The sequence below is a fragment of the Melospiza georgiana genome, chromosome 8 (genome assembly GCF_028018845.1).
Source record: "Melospiza georgiana isolate bMelGeo1 chromosome 8, bMelGeo1.pri, whole genome shotgun sequence".
In the NCBI taxonomy this organism is placed as follows: Eukaryota; Metazoa; Chordata; class Aves; order Passeriformes; family Passerellidae; genus Melospiza; species Melospiza georgiana.
Window position 1 is genome coordinate 6,418,829 of NC_080437.1, and position 17,292 is coordinate 6,436,120.

The following is a 17,292-nucleotide window of genomic DNA, read 5'->3' on the forward strand; positions in this document are numbered from 1 at the left end:
AAATGCTATTTTTAAATTCACTGATCAGTGGGAGCCCTCTCAGAAAACTCCACGTTTGAGTTAGAAACATGAAACCAATCCACAAAAATCCACAACAAAACCAATCCCATCTCTTAGTCTGGGTTTAAATTCACCATTAATGCCCAGGGCAGCTATGGCTGCTCCTGGATCCCTGGCAGTGCCCAAGGCCAGGCTGGACTTTGGGGCTTGGAGCAGCCCGGGACAGTGGAAGGTGTCCCTGCCCATGGCACAGGGGGTGGAATGGGATGGGATTTAAGGTCCCTTCCAATCCAGACCCATCTAAATCTCCCCCCTGTCAGTCTGAACCCATTCCCTGTTTCCTGTCACTGCAGTTCCCGTTGCAGGGTCCCTCTCCAGCTTCCCTGGATCCCTTCAGACCCTGGATGTGACTGTGGGGTCTCCCCACAACTTTCTCTTCTCAAGGCTGAACAGCTCCAACTTTAATAATTTAAAGCTGTTTTGAATGAAATTGGCTGATGTGCCTTGATGCAAAACTCAAGGTGGTTTCATATTGCTTTAATATTCCACAGACAATGCAGCATCTTTTTCACTCAAATTTAGAAATTAGAACTACAAAAACATCAATAAAGCAATAAAGCAGCCATTACATTAATAAATGGGTAACAGCACATTAAGAAATTAATCAAAGCACACATAGGGAGCTTAAGAAAGTGTGTATATGCTTTAAATCAGAAATAATTGTTTTAAAAATGAGGAGTCAAAGTAGGAGTCTTCCATAGGCATCCAACATCCCTGAAAGAGGCTGAAAAATCCCCTCCCAGGCTCCTTCTCAGGAGATTCATGAGGAGATGGAAGCTCATTAAAAGGAAGGGAGGACAGATTAATGAAGGAGTGAAGTGTCTGAGGTGCCCATGGGTGCCAACTGGAGGCAAAGCAAGAGCACCAGGGGGTTTGGCAGGGAAAAGATGGAGAAAGTGCCAGGAAAGTCAGCACGGAGCCACAGCAGGGCAGGGAGATGACTCAGAATAAACAGCTGGCCTTCAAATACCAACCTCTGCCCTGGGGAACATGAAAAGCTGCCCAAACTCTGGCAGGTGATTAAAAAACAAACAGATCTTGCCCATCTGAGGGTGGAACATGCAGTCATTTATTTTCCTCATTAGGGAAAAGCTCCCTCAGTTATTGGTGGGGTGATTAATTGATTTTAGGTGTTCAGTGTAGCTGGGTTGGCCAAAAAGCAGAACCCCAACCCCACCTTGCAACTTTTAGCACAAATATTAATAAATTTTTAAAAAAGCCTCCTTCAAACAGAGTCGTGATGGGGAGCCTGCCAGGGAGTCTGCAGGGCCGCGAGATGATCAAGGCAGAAAAATACTTTAAAAAAAGCTCAGAGAGAATAAGGTAGCAGCAAAAACCTCATTTTCCTCTCCCCTATTTTTGTGTTCAGCATGGAAGGACAGCAGCACCTTCTCCATGAGGGATATCCAGCAGGACCTGCAAAAATCCATGGCCTTCAGAGATGTCATGGATGGAACAAGGCAAATTTAAGAGTCCCATTTGTGCCAGGGGGTTTTAGGCTCCTACTGAGCATTGTGAATAAAATAAAGATAAAAGATATTTGTATTAAAAGATAAGTAAAAGACATTTTTAATTAATGTATTTAAATGGTGCTTAATAATTCAGGAGTGCAGTTGCATTCAAAAATCCAAGCAGGATTTTTGGGCACCTGCCTATGTATTGATTTCACCATCCCATGATCCCATGGAATGATTATGAAGGAATTTTAAAACTGAGATGCAGAATATGCATTTGGAGATTTAAAAAACAAAAGAAAAAACACCCCAAAATCGACATGAATTTAAAATAAAAGTAATATATTTTTTAATATTCATATATTTTTTTATTATTATTATTTTAAGATGTCTAGGAATGCCAGGCTTCCAATAAGAAGATGTGGACAGTGTAGAATTCTTTTTAAAGTCAGGGTACAACAATAATTGTTACACAGCTGATAACAAGGATTTAAAAACTCAGATTTTCTATTTCTTCCATCTACCTGAGATGTAAAGTTGAATTTGCCAACCACAGATACTTAGGGAAAACTTCCTTTGGGCAACATGAGAAGGAAAAGAGAGGAAATGGCACATTTTGGGAGTTGGAATAACACAATTTTCTTCTCAGAGCTGCTTTTTCCATTTGTGGGGAGGTTTGTGGTGTGTTTTGGGGGGGGGGGTTTGTGTATTTTGAGGGTTTTTTGCTTTTTACCATAAAAATCATTGCATTCTACAAAACTGAAAACCAATTGAAGCCAAAATCCCTCAACTAGAAGGTTCTTTCCTGAGCAGATAATACATTCCTGAGAGGTGTTTTCTGCACAACTGAAGACACCAGACCATGAACCAGCTCCAGGTTTCACTCTGGTGATGCTGCACTGATGATTCACAACCACTTGAGCTCCCACCAGAGACATCCCTGGGGCTCAGGGACCATCACACAGGTGGAAAATACTGCAAAGGATAAAACTGCAGGAGGATAATACTGCAAAGGATAAAAAAGCAGGAGTTCCCAAAGTTTTGTTTGGATTCACCAAGGTGAGCTCAAGAAATCCACTGAGAGAAAGCACAAAAAACTTCACTGTCAATTTATTACTGAGCCAAACACAGCAAGACATTTTCTAACACGAGTCCCACCAAAAACTGAGTTGTTAAGGCACTAGGGTGGCCAGAAACATAAACCAGAGGGACCTGGAGCTCCTGGAGTGGGGCCACCTGGGATTTCAGCCCGAGCCACCCTGGGATTCTGTATTAGCACAATTAGCCCCCACTGGATATCTCACACCAATATTTGACAACCTGAAAATTATTATTTTTACAGGCAGCTCTAACTGTGGCCAGTGCACTTCAGATGAAGTCTCAGGACCTTCCCCCTGCATCATTCTCACAGCTCAGCTGAGGAATTTGCTGCTGAACTCTCATCCTGTGGAAAACAAGGCTGAGGAGCTTTTCTCCAGATGGAAAATGTCACTAAAGCGACACACGTTGCCCCTGGTGCCATCCAGAACCCCTTCCCAGGGAGCCCTGCACTATTAAACCAACAAAGTCCTTGATGAATTGATGAATCTTTACGGTGACACAGGTTCTCCTTGTGCTTTCCTGAGCTTGGGATACGAGCTGGAAGTGGGAAATGAGCTGAGTTCTCTCCATGCTGTGCAGAACTGCCTGTGGCTTTGCCAACACTGAGCACTAAAACAGCAGGGAGAGCTGCAGAACCATTCCAACATCACTCCTTGCTGCTGCCTCAGCTGCTCTGCCAGCACAACAAGGGCTGTGACAAAACACTAATGAGCAGAAATCCATCACAGAGCGCTTGCATGTCAGCAAAACGTGGGCAACGTTTCAGTGGAGCTACCCAACCACAAAAGAAGTCAATCCAAAAAGCAGGAATCGTGCTACAAATGTAGGAGGTGCCACCAAAATCTCATTGTTAGTCAAACCATGTCACATCAAATCTCCCATTTGTAGGGTCTCACTGCTCTCCCTCTTTTCTTGCCTTCCCACTGGCAGCTACACGTTCCTGCCTTTGATCAGAGTCTCACATCAGGAGCCTGCAGGAATTCCTGTGCTGCTCTCTGAAGGCTGATGTGACACAGGAATCCAGGGGGAATGGGATCCCCTGACCCTTCACATTGCCACAACACAAGAACCCAAACTGTGGGACAGAACCTCACCTGAATGCTTTGGAGAATTTGGAAGCAAACCCCAAGCATGGATTTAAAACACAGTCTGAAGCTGAAAGAGAATAAATTCTCTGTAGAAAATTGTTAGATCAAGTTGTCGCAGGAGATAAAAAGAGGTTTACTTAGCAAAAATTCTGGGCCTGGAAACACTTCCCAAGAAAGGGCACAACAGCTTGAGGAAACCAAATCTACATTGCTAAACCCCTTGTAAAAAACACCTTTTATAGCTCCCTATCAGTTACTAGCAGATGATCCATAGCTTATCAAAGCTGTGCATTTTGACTTTGCTGAGTGATTAATTTAAAATCACCAAACCAGGTTAAAAAACAGCCCAATTTTGTGAACTTGATCCATTACCTTGAAGTCCTCAACAATCTGGTGCCCTCTGTAGGGCTGCAATTAGAGTGAAAAGAGGGCGGAAATGCAAATTGTCAGAACCCAAGACATTCCTCTAGCTACCCTAGAAGACTCAAGACCTTAGCAAAACCCCAGAGATTTAGAGCTGATTCACCCCATTTATACTTCTTAGAATTACAGAATCAGTAAGGTTGAAAAAGAGCTTTAGATCCTCCAGTCCAACCATCAATCCACCACCATTAAACCACATCCTCAAGTGTCACATCCCCACCTTTTATTTAACCCCTCAGGGAAGTGATGGGGCAGCCACAGCTGCTCTGGGCAAAGCTGTGCCAGGGCCTGCCCACCCTGCCAGGGAGGAATGTTGTCCTAATATCCAATCTAAACCTGCCCTCTGGCACTGGGAAGCCATTCCCCTCTTGTCCTGGCACTCCATCCCTTGCAAAAGTCTTTCTCCATCTTTATTGTAGCTCCTTCAGGCCCTGCAAGGCCACAGTTTGGTCACTCCAAAGCTTCTCCTCTCCAGGCTGAACAATCCCAGCTGTGCCAGCCTTTCCTCCCAGCAGAGCTGCTCCATCCCTCTGCCCATCCTGGTGCCTCCTCTGGACTCTCCAGCAGCTCCAGGGCCTTCCTCTGTTGGGCCCCAGAACTGATCTGCAAATTTAAAACTAAACTAACTTTTCTCTTTATTTATTTTCCAGAAGTTCCCCTTCATTCCCAGAGCCACAGCTAAAAAGCCACAGTGGGTAATTTATGCTGATGGTGACCTGGCCTCTCCTGTCTTCTCTGGGGGTAAAAAAGTGTTTTATTGACCAATGGGAAAAAATTAAGACACAGGATTAATTGTTCAATTCACCTTCTTTCTAAACTCAGCACTAAATTATCAAACAGCTTTTAGCACCTGATTTAGCCGCTCAATACAACCCATGGCTGCTGCCTCCCTGGGTTTCTGTCATGCCCCATGTTTATGCAATTTCTTGAAATGAAAACTGTAAAATTCAAATATCCTGGCAGCTTGGGTTGTTAACAGAGTAAGCTGTCAGAGAACACAATTCCTTCCATTCATTTGTAAAAAAAAAACCCCAACCTTTGAGAGGAAAAAAACCCAACATTTTGAAGGAGCAGCAAGAGAGCATAATGAACCCAAGTGCGGAGGAAAACAGAGACTATTTTTATCAATGATGTCTCCCAGGAACAGCAGGGCCAAAAAAGAATTGAATTTCATCAGGATCTGATCACAGTGCTTACTAAATTGCTTTTTCTGTATCTGACATGCTTGATAAGAAGTGTCCCCAGAAGGGGACTAAATGAAATGCATTATGCAATGAGCTTCCTGCCTCAGCACAACCACAATTCAGGCCAGAGCTTCTCCTCCTTCCAAGGTGATGACTGGCACTAAAGAACAATAAACATTTCCTTTTTTGACATTTGGCTTTTTTCCCCACATGGCTATGAAGTCTATTTCCTTGATTATCCCTCAAACTCTTGATGTGGGTTTCTTATTATCCTGATTTCTGTGCAGAGGAGCAAACTGTGAAGCCTAAGACAGGCACCTACATCTCCCCAAAAATCAGAAAATATTCAACAAACATGTAGCACCACCATAACGACTTCCAGATTATTATTTTAATTTCTAAGAGTAATTTTTTCGCAAGTAAAAAATTTTATATTAGCCCAATTTTCTTTCCCTATAAATGCTATTTCTCACAGAGGGATAATTCTCTCTATCATATATCTACAAATATCTATATCTATAAATATATGTGTGTATCTATATATATATATAAATATATATGTATAGATGTAAATAGATAGATATTGATATTTATATTTCTCTTCCTAAAGACAACAAGCTAATAGCTTCTCTATGCCTTTAGAAAAATTAGCCAGACAATAATACACCACAAAAGGCACAAGAAGTTGCAAGCAAATGATAAAAGAGGAGAAAGATTTGATGAGAAGATATAACCAGTGCCAATGGTGGAATCTTTCTTAATTTCAGCTGTATGGAACTAGACAAAAACCAAAAAAAATCCCAGAGAATAATTCATTTGAAATCCAAATTAAAAAAAAAAAAAAAAGAAATATCAAAATGAGCAGGTCAGTATTTTACCCAGGCCCTTTGGCTGACTCTTTATATACTGATTTTCCTCTCTTTTGGGTACTCAATGAGCACTTCTCCAGTCCAGGAGTGGCAATGTCATCTGGAAGTACCTCACTACTAAAATCCAGCTGTATCCACCACTGTCCTCTCCTCATTAAAGCTTGCACCCCTATCAGAAAAGAATTTTAGGGAGAAATTTTGTGGCCAGAGCCAGCTACAAATTCTGCCTCATCATTATTAAACCTATTTTATTACACTAATTTTAATGTAATGTTAAAAAGTGGCACTTTTAGATTGAAGGTTATCGGAAAAAATGGGTTTTGCCAGCTAAATTTTGGATGTATTTTCAATAAATCTGTGCAAATTTTCATGCGTGTGTGTACACACTTTAACTGTAACGCTCACATCCTTCATCCTTAAGCTCATCCTGACATCTTTTTAGGGTGAAGCAGGAAAATTTTGCATTTTATTAAATGTATTTCTTTTGCAATCCCAGGACAAAAAGCAGGAATTATTTACCAAGCACACCCCTGCATCCCCAGCACTGCTCTGCTGCCCAGGGTATGGATCCAGAGCCAAATGGAGATGAATCCCATTTACTCCTTCCAGGAGAGGAAGTTCCACTCACCAGGAATTTCCATGTTCCCCACAGGAAAGACCTTTAGGATTCAAGGAATATTTTCCACAAAACAATTATCAACAGCATGGAGCAGAGCAAACATGACTGTCCTGGGAAGGGGGATTTTCCTTTCATTTCATTTAATTTCATTTCCAAGGGTGACTTCATTTCAACATGTACTCACAAATATTCACCAATTAAGGTTTTGCAGCCCATGTTTGTTTAATTGAGGAATTAATCTGCACCCTCTGAACTGTGACAACAAGCTGAAAAGAGAAATAATTCCTCCTGACCCCTAATGATCAGCTGCAGCTCAATGGGACAACCCAGGCACTGAAATAATTCTCTCTGCAAGGCCCAGGGATGTGACAGAGAGGAGAACTTTTCTGGAGTAAAGCTGGCTAATAAAGCATCACTGCAAGAATATTTTGTTTAAATGTCAACATTTAAAGCCTTCAAATGCTTCCAAGTGACATTTAAGGATCAAATAAATTGCTACATATGTTTTCTCTGTGACAGCAGCTCCTCTTGGTGCTGTAACAAACACAGATCTATGGGAGAGAAAACAGAATTGAATCTTACAGGAGCTCCTCAATCTACACTTGGGTGTTGATTAGTTAATTAATTGGGGTTTTAGCCTGCACAAAAAGGTGGTTTGTGCTCCTGAGCCTGCCCTGCTGCCCACACCAAAGCCCTGGAGATCCCTCTCCATCCTTGGATGAGTTGGATTGCTGTGGCTGTGACCAAAGGTGGAATCAAAGCAGCTCCTCTTCCTTCCTAAAGGAAATTCCTGCTCATTTCAGAACCACTGTTACTCCTTCCAAACAAGCTCAGGACCCTTTTCCTTCTCAACTCCTGGCAAAGCCACAAGAACTGAACATTTTCTCATCTCTAAGTTCCTAACCATGATGAGAAGTAACAGGCAATTGATGAAACATTCCTAGATTTGATTATCAAAACAAATTCCTTCATTTTAAATTATAAAATCAGTCATTTTTACCAGTTTATTCCTGCCTTGATAACAAATCAGATTTAAAATTTAACCTTACACCTTGATGAAGAGCTAGAAAATTTCCCTGTTTTCAGCAGCAGCCAAATTTCCATCCTCTGCAGAGCTCCCAGAGCTGCTCCTGTGCCACCCAGGGCTTCTGTGTCCCACAACCCAGCCCCAGAAATACCCAAAATATTCTTCTCTCAACCCAAAACCAGCTTCAAAGTGATCTGCAGGGACATTTTTCTTTCCCTGTTTCATTTTTTTGACCAAAATCTTCTCACTTTCTAGGCAAGCTTGATCCTTTTCCCCTTAAAACCTCCACTTTTAAGGATTAGAACTACTATATATATATATTTTTTTTTTTTTTACCGACAGACAGAAACTCAACTTCTGAACCACAACTGGGTTAAAATCCCCTGAAGTAAAGTGTCTTTCAAACTTTATTCCCCTATTCTGCAGCCTTGTTATAATTTTCTCAACCACACTGTTGTTGGAAACATCTGGTTCTTAGGACAACCATTATATTTTGGAAATTAAAATCATGGTTTTGTTTGATTTTGAGGGGCATACTAGGCAAATGAACTTCTCTATCTGAAAAATATCTATATTTAAAGATACAGGTTAATCTTAGATGAACAGGGACTGTCCTGCCTGATCAATACATCAGCAAAGGGAAGAGCTTGCCTGGCTGCTAAGGGAGATTATTCTCAGGTTTATGCATTCACATATTAAAGTTCCTGACAATTTTAGTGACAATTCTTTTTAATTAGCCATCTTGGTATCCTCCCAAATACATAAAATTTAATTATCTGTAACATCACATCTTTGTGATTTTAACCTTTTCATGCTTTGTTACTTTTCAGTGACATTTTCCTTAAAAAAAAAGACCCTACCTATCAAGGGATGGCATGTGGGGGACAGACAAGCAATCCTAAAAAAGGGAAGAAAAGGGAAAATCACATCAGCAGACTTCAAACACCTCTTTTAGCTCCCTATCAGGTATTAGCAGATAATCAATAGCTTATCAATGCTGTCCATTATGACTTTGCTGAGTTATTCATTCAAAATCACTAAACCAGGTTAAAAACCTCCAATATTGTGAACTTGATCCATTATCTTGAAGTTCACATCAATCTGGTGATCTCTGTAGGGCTGCAATTAGAGTGAAAATAGGGGGGAAATGCAAATTGTCAGAACCCAAGATATTCCTCTAAGACTCAAGACCCTAGCAAAAAGCTCAAAGACCTTAACACAAAGTCAAAACCACTTGTGCCTTCCATCTTAACCCATAAAAAAAAAAAAAGTTACAAATTTTAAAGATTTAAAATAGAAGTTCCAGAAGCAAGATGAAAGAATCTAAGTGTGTCCTTTCTTCTTCTTCTTCTTGTCCTCCATCTTCTGCTTACTAGTAACACTTCTAAATTAGTTTAAAGTAGAGACAGACTGTCTAACATAAGTGAAAAGTATTAAAAAAATATTGTGAATAGAGTACAGACAGTTTTTAGTATAAAAAAATAACACTGCCCCGAGGGCGGTCAATGTTCCTCAACCCAACCTGCTAAACAAACCTCAGCAAGTAAAAAAAAACATATTAAATAAAAAAAATGAACAACCTTGAAAACCAAACCAAAAAATCTCGACTTCTTCTTCAGTCTCAAAGCTAAGAAAAAAGGATTTTTAATACCTCAAAAACCATTTCAGCAACACAAATGAAAGGTTTGCCTGGAATAAACAGAGTGGCTGCAGCCACCAGAGGATTTTATCATTGTTTTTGCCTTGCTTTCCCCCTTGCAAAGCACTTCATAATCACCTATCTGTTCATCTTGCATCTCTGCTGAAATTTAATTAGAAAAATTGCTATCTGCCTCCAATGGCAAGAAGCTTGGCCACAACTCTGCCTCCTTCTACAAAAAGCACTGCAGAGGTGTCAGGGAAGTCAATCTGCATTTCCCCTCCACTTGTCTGAGTTCCAGCATTTACCTAAATTGCTACTGAAAAATTAATCCCTGCAAAAAAAATGGGACAATTTGCTCGTCTTTCAGTGGTACAGGGACTGTTCAGAGCCTCAGTCATGAAGTTCTTGTCCAATTAAGAACAAGAATGTAGAGACACAGCCATTTTTAAAAATATTTCTCTGGTTATCTCCTGAAGTGACACCAATGCCCTGTCCACCAAATAATTATTGGGATGAAAGTACCCAGAAACTCCCATTCATCTCAGCCCAGCACTAATTATCTTGCACCAAAGATTTCAGTCTAATTAACAGCAGGGCTGGATGCTGCCTATTCAAAACATAAAATCATTTTTTTTTCTTGCCCAAAATGATTTGTATAAAGAGAAACAATTCTCCTAATGATGAAAACTCTGTTTTCTCTGGAAGGCAGACTTTGAACATTTCATTTTGCCAGCAGACACAACTGCAGTCAGTCATGGGCTAATTCCAGCAGGAAGTGTAAATTCCACCCCCTACAAAGCATTTAGCAGCAATCCCAAAACTGGACAGAGCTTGTTCAGCTGGGAAAGGAATAATTAGAAACAAATCAAATCCCAAATAATTTCCTGAGGCTTGATGCCACTGAACACAAATGCAGCTCGTAAGTCTCGGCAGGCCAAAGCCTGGCAAAGCTCTTCTATCACGTTTGAATTTAAAAAGCCAAATCTTGGTACAAATAAGGCAAAGAAAATAAAGGCAGATTGAGATTGAACTGATCCAGAGACCAACAACTCCCCAAATTAACTGTGAGCATTTGTAGTTTAAAATGTCCCATTTTAACAACAAACATAAAAACCCAAAAAAGACAAGACAAAATGGCAACTGAAGATGATTTTTTAATTTTATTCAGTTTGATTGTTATTAGGGGTGATTCCCTCCCTGTGAATTCTTTAAGCAATCAGGTTTAGAAGTCATCAAGAAAAAAACCCAATTATTCTGTGGGATTTTACCACTCACACAGGTTAGAGAGGCACTCCTCATCTGCTCAAAGCTTCTATGAAAGTGGATTTGGCCACACACAGCCACTTTAACTCAGCCCAAAATCTGAAGGCTGTGTCTTTCAGTGTCCCAAAAATCTTCCTTGGCAGCTGCATGGGAGTTCCAGGTGAACCAGCAAATCTCTCCCACTTCAGGAGTGGTTACTTGGTGTTCATTCCATGGCAGATCCCTGGATCAAATGTCTTTTGTACCAGCACTTCCCGCAGCAAAATAAGATAATAATTAATTAATTAATTTAGTGATCATTGGAGGAAATCTAGAACATTTTGCTGAACTTTTCTCTTTGATTAGTATAATCAAGATGGGGAGATGCTGTTTCCAGAATTTTCACTTGTGCTGCTGCTGCTGTAGGTTTTATATTAATTTGTCTCTGGGAGAAAATTCCAGGAGGTTTGGGAAGAATTGGGATTTGCAGGGCCAAAGGAACAAAATGCAAGGGAATTCAGTTGGAAGAAACTGTCAGGTGTTTGTCATCCTCAAGCCCAGAGGTACCCAAAACCAGAATTAATCACAGAATTAACCAGGCTGGAGAAGACTTTTGAGGTCATCAAGTCCAAAACCAATTCAAGTTCAATTTTAAGCTGATAACTGGTAATTAATTAGCACATCCTGTACAGTGCTAATTAATTACCAATAATCAGCATAAAATTGATTTGTCCAGAGCTGATTAACACCCTCTGGAAGTGTCCTGTGCTCCCAACCCCATCTCCTCAGAAAAATGCAGATTTCTCCTCCTGAATTTAAACTGATGGAATTGAAGAGGTCCTTCTCACTAATAAAGACTTATAGGGGCACCTCCTGCTCTTCAGCGTCTTATTCCACCCCTCTCAACTTCACTGTTGTTGGGAAGGATTATTTATTATTTTTTAGCCTTTCACCTCTCCACGCTCTGCTCAGACTCAGCTCCATGAGGTCACCTAAGCCCCACAAGCGCTGTGAAGTCACTTCAGACAAAATTCCTGGGGATTCTGAGCATAATCAGTACAAACCTAAACCCCTTCCATCCAGGAGGATCCATCAGAGGTGCAAGAACAAGGAACTTGTAGAAGAGTGAGGTCCAAACTGGACTGAGTACAAAATCTTTGGTGCCATGTGCCCATGGGGACTCATAATTAACCCAGGAAACCCCAAAATAACCCCAAGGAACCCCAAAAGTACCCAATGGAACCCCATAATAACTCCATGGAACCCCATAATAACCCCATGGAACCCCAAAATAACCCCATGGAACCCCATAATTACCCAATGAAAACCCATAATAACTCCATGGAACCCCATACTAACCCCATGGAACCCCATAATTACCCAATGGAACCCCATAATAATTCCATGGAACCCCAAAATAACCCCATGGAACCCCAAAATAACCCCATGGAACCCCATAATTACCCCATGGAACCCCATAATAACCCCATGGAACCCCATAATTACCCCATGGAACCCCATAATAACTCCATGGAACCCCAAAATAACCCCATGGAACCCCATAATTACCCAATGGAACCCCATAATAACTCCATGGAACCCCATAATTACCCCATGGAACCCCAAAATAATCCCATGGTTGCAAATCTAGCCCAGCAATTAATTAAATAAATCTAATCTATATTTTGCTGCCTAACAGGATTTTCTTGTTTGCATGGTGATGGAAAATACAGTGTAGAAGTGGAGGAAACCCTCACATTGTGAGTAGGACAGGAATGGACTGAAGGGGGGGAAAAAGGAGGAGAAATTATCTTGCCCATGTTATGAGATATTCATGAGGTTGTACTTTTTAACTCCATGTGATGACTCACACATCTGATAATAAATGCTAACTTATTCAAGTCTTCCTGACACAAGAGGGGGAAAAAAATTAATTACCAGAGCTGATCAGACACAGAAACACTGAAATATGATATAAATATAAGGCAATGTAACAACAACTACAAAAATCCCCAAACCTAATCAACAACCAACACAGGTTTTCTTGGAAATTGAAATTCAGCTAACAACAAGTAATTAATTCAGAACTTTTTACCTCAGTAAATTCATGGGTAGATTCCAACTAGACTGGACCAAAATATTACTCTTACCAGTGACATTATATGCTTTATTTTAGGGGTCAGCTGAGTGGACATCTTCCCCAATAAAGCAAGACTTCTCCTTCCAGCTACTGCCTCTAAATAATTCAACTTTGTTCCTCATTCATTAATACTCCTTCTCATCTTCATTGAAAAATTAAAAAGCAAATTAAAAATAATTTCAAAAAATGTGGTGTTAAACTAAAAATAGTCCTTTAGCCTTGGGAGTAGGGTGATGGTAGCTGTGGAGTAGCTTAGTAAAGAATGAATATAATATATAAAAATGTAAAGGATAAATGCAATATAAATATTTCCTAGCTGAATCCAGGTATCATTCATATCTTCTAAAGGAATTATCTCTTAAAAGCCAAGTAAATATTTGAGGTTCAAGGTATAACTTCTTCCACTCAGGTTTATAAAAAGTGCCGCAAAAAAGATAAACAGCGAAGAGTTCGTGGTTCATCAACAGAACCCAGGGCTCATTTCATAGATCAGGGGCAGTTTGACACAAAAAAAGCTAAAAAACAAACAAGAAAAGCTAAAAACCAAACAAAAGCAGCTGGCCCTGAGCACGCTGCAGCTCAGGAAGTTTGAATAAATGAGTTTTCAGCTCAGTACCTAAATCCCAGGTCAGATTGTTCCTGACCTAGCCTCTCTCCCTGGCAGACAGTGCTTTGTCTTCCAGCGGGGAACGTGCCTGGACAAGGGCAGGAGCAGAGCTGGAATCATCTGACTGAGAGGCAGCACCACAAAAACTGTCTGGTGTGTGTTATACCTTCAGATAAGCAGATAAAAACCCATAAAAACACCAGTTATTTGTAATTCCTGCCTCATCTGCTCCCACACTGGTGATTCTAACAGATCTGTGCAGGTGAAATGGGATCACATCCCTCATCCTGCACAGTCTGGGTGCTCACCCTGAGGAGGTCCCACACTCAGCTGGACAGGGAGCTGCCCCTTTCCTCAAAATGCCACCAAGCCCAAAGCAAATTAAAGCAGAATTTAAAGTCAAGGCAGTTCTTCTCCAAGTCCCAAGCACAACACAGCTACAAAGAGTTTTTAAGTACACCAAGGTGGAGAGGAGTGTGTGTGGGGAAGATGTGGAAATCAATGCTCCAAGGTTAAACAGGGATCATGTCTCCCATCCCCTGACCCATCCCAAGGATAATTGCAGCAGGAGTCCTGAGGCCACACCAAGCAAGACACCAAAATGTGTGGGATGGGAAAAGAGTGCGAGGCACAGGACAGGAAGGGAGATAAGGCAGGGAAGAGCAGGAATCTCCACATTTCTGTCTTAGGTTGGAAAGGGGAGTGTGGATTCTATTGCCATCTGTCAGAGGTGGGGCAGTTCTCTGCTGTTAACTGGGCAGTTTTCTTATCTCTCCCACAACCCATCCTCCCTCCAGGAGATGTCTGCTGTCCATGGGCCATTAATTATTAATTATCTCCTGTCCATGGCCAGTGAGTGTCCCTGCAGGGCTGATCCAATCCCACCATCCCGTGGGGAGATGCTCCGCCCAGGGGAGGAGCCAAGCATTCCTACCTGGATCCAATCTGAGCCTTGGGACCCCACAGCAGCCTCTGCCCCCTGCATTGCCAGAGGAGCAGCTTTCTGCTGCCCTGCATGGCCAGAGGGAGCCCAGGCCCATCTGCAGCAGCCCTGGAGCTGCAGAGGAAAACTCCCCCCTTGTGCAGGATCCCTGCTGCAGCAGAGCCACAGCTGGCACTGCAGGAGGGCTGAGCCCCCCTGGGATGGGGCTGGGACACCCCCTGACACACAGGGGGCAGGGCATGGCCTGGCTCTGTGTTGTTTTGTATTACTGCATTGGGGTTTTTTGATTTTTTTTTTTTCTTCCCTAATAAAGAACTGTTATTCCCATCCCCATATCTTTGCCTGAGAACCCCTTAATTTCAAAATTATAATAATTCGGAGGGAGTGGTTTACATTTTCCATTTCAGGGGAAGCTCCTGCCTTCCTTGGCAAACCATTTCAAACCAAGACAACTTCCAACCTCAACCTGCCCTTGGCTGGAGGCAGCAGGACACAGTGTGTGCGCTGTGACAAGAAATCAAAGTTACAAACCTTAATGCCAAAGCTTAACATTATTTTAATGTCATCTTAATCTCAGAGTTAATCAGGTGGGGCAATATCTGGTGGGTGATTTGATTGGTTCTGCCTTTTATTATTCTTAACTATATGAGTCAAAGGTCACATATCAATATTAGTTCAACAATCCCTGTTTCTGTTCCTCCCACCAGAGGTGCAGATCTCTAAGCAGCAGCTCTGCTGTAAGGAATGGCACTTGGCACCAAGTTGCAAGAAGAAATGAAAAAGTTATCACCTCATTTTGGGATTCATGTGTGCATGGAGTGTGAAATGAGCCTTACACTCACCTTTACCTGACCCCATGGATGGATTAACTGAGAGACCTAGCACAAGGGCCTACATGGGATAAACCCCCGTTACTCATCACTGCCTCTGGATCAGAACCTATTAATTGCAACAAAAATCCTTTCAGGGGTCAGTGGCTAATGCTTCCTCTTCCCAAAAATCTTTCTCCTACGGTTTATAACAACCCTCAATGGGAGCAACATCAAGTCCCCTCCCAAAAGTGCTTCTTGGGGATAATTTGAGAGCAAAACATGGACAGACCAGGAACAGCAATCCCAAAATGTACTCAGTTTCTCTAAGATTCAGCTCTTGCAGCCAATGGGCAGTTTGGCAATGGATCCAAGCTGGAATTTCACCATCATCCTCCAAGGCATCTCACCTTGGCTTCCTCTTGGTTTGGGACACAGAACACGGTGTCAAGCACCTTCTAGCTCACAGGAGAAGACAACAGGCAAACAGATAAAACCTGGAAAGATCCCAGAGGACTTACAGGGTCTGTGAGCTCTGGCAGGCTAGCTTGGTAGGTGAGGGGCCTGCAGTCCCGGGTGTTGTTCACCAGCACACAGGGCAGGAACATTGGTCCCAAATCGTCCCCATCCAGCACATCCACGGTCAGCGTGGTCGTGCTCGTCCTCCGCTCGTTCAGGTTCTGGGCTCGGTCCTGTGGAGCAAACCAGGTCCAGCTGGTGAGACTTCCTGAGCTCACAATCTCCTGGAAAAAAACCTCCTAAAAACCTCCTAAAAAGAGCCACCCCAAAGGTTTTAAGCGAGGCTGAGGATAAAACATGTAAGTGTCAGAATTATCCGTGTTCCAGGAGTAATTACAGGAACTTCAGCCTCAGAGCTGCAGCCTGAAAGGCTCACAAGTAAAATTAGGGGGAAAATTGAAGCAATGCTGCAAGACATCTAGAGCTCAGAAATAATACAGCTTGGGAAAACTACAGGACTAAAAACCACAATAATGCAGCATGTTTGTAGAACATAAAAAGGCCCCGTGCCTTATTTATAATCAGAAATTGTTGTGGTTATACCCAAAGTACACATTAGCAACAGTTCAAGTCTTCCTTCTTTCTTTAGTGAAAAAACATCGTGACTAGCTAATATTTTGTTTAAAATACTCAAAAATATTCCCATTTTCACACAGGAACTACTGCATGAGCTTTCCTTTGCAGAGCTAAAATCTTGGGAGGGAATATGTGCCATGAATTACATCTTGCTCTCCTATTCTAATGTAACACTGAGAGAAAAAAAATTTGTTTTTTTAATTTATGCCCATGAATAACATCATCTATGTAAGATGAAGAGCCCATTGCTCTAAATTGGATTGAATATGGAAATGCATATTGTTCTTTTCCTATTTTGCAGTTCACTCAGTTCTTGCACCAGCTTCACATTTAGAGTAAATATGGGAATTTCTGCATTCAGCTTTCTTCACGGTCAGTGATGAAAAACAATCCCAGCTACAAGGAGCAGCTTTCATCATCAACTAAACCATTTCTCCATTCCTCCAGTAAGTGCCTCTGAGTAATTCTGGATCAAAGCAGATAGAGAGTAATTAATTTCCAGCAGTATCTTCAGGATGCAAGAACAACAAAGCACTGGCAGTGTAATCAGAGGAATGTGATTGCACAGTACACACCAGAGAAAATTCACTGCAGCCTGTGGGGTTACAGAATCCCAGAATGGTTTGGGTTGGGAGGGCCCTCAAAGCCCAGCCAGTACCACCCCTGCCATGGCAGGGACACCTTCCACTGTCCCAGGCTGCTCCAAGCCCCAAAGTCCAACCTGGCCTTGGGCGCTGCCAGGGATCCAGGGGCAGCCACAGCTGCTCTGGGCACCCTGTGCCAGGGCCTGCCCACCCTCATAGGAAGGAATTCTTTCCCAATATCCCATATAACCCTGCTTTCTGTCAGTTTGAAGCCATTCCCCTTGTCCTGGCACTCCACCCCTTGGAAAAGTCTCTCTCCATCCTTCTTGCCAACTCCTTCAGGTCCTGGAAGTGAGGTCAGCCCAAAGCTGAACGATCCCCAGCTGTGCCAGCCTTTCCTCCCAG

General features: G+C 42.1%; 1 protein-coding gene across 4 annotated transcripts in view; it reads right to left on the reverse strand.

Annotated features, from left to right (window-relative positions):
- The window catches only part of PCDH15 (protocadherin related 15), a 638,977-nt gene that overhangs the window by 170,584 nt on the left and 451,101 nt on the right, over positions 1–17,292 (reverse strand). For all 4 annotated transcript variants that reach the window (XM_058028641.1, XM_058028640.1, XM_058028642.1 and 1 more), the window contains one exon: positions 15,730–15,900. In XM_058028641.1, the coding sequence (XP_057884624.1) occupies positions 15,730–15,900 (171 nt within the window). The remainder of the gene's footprint in view (positions 1–15,729; positions 15,901–17,292) is intronic.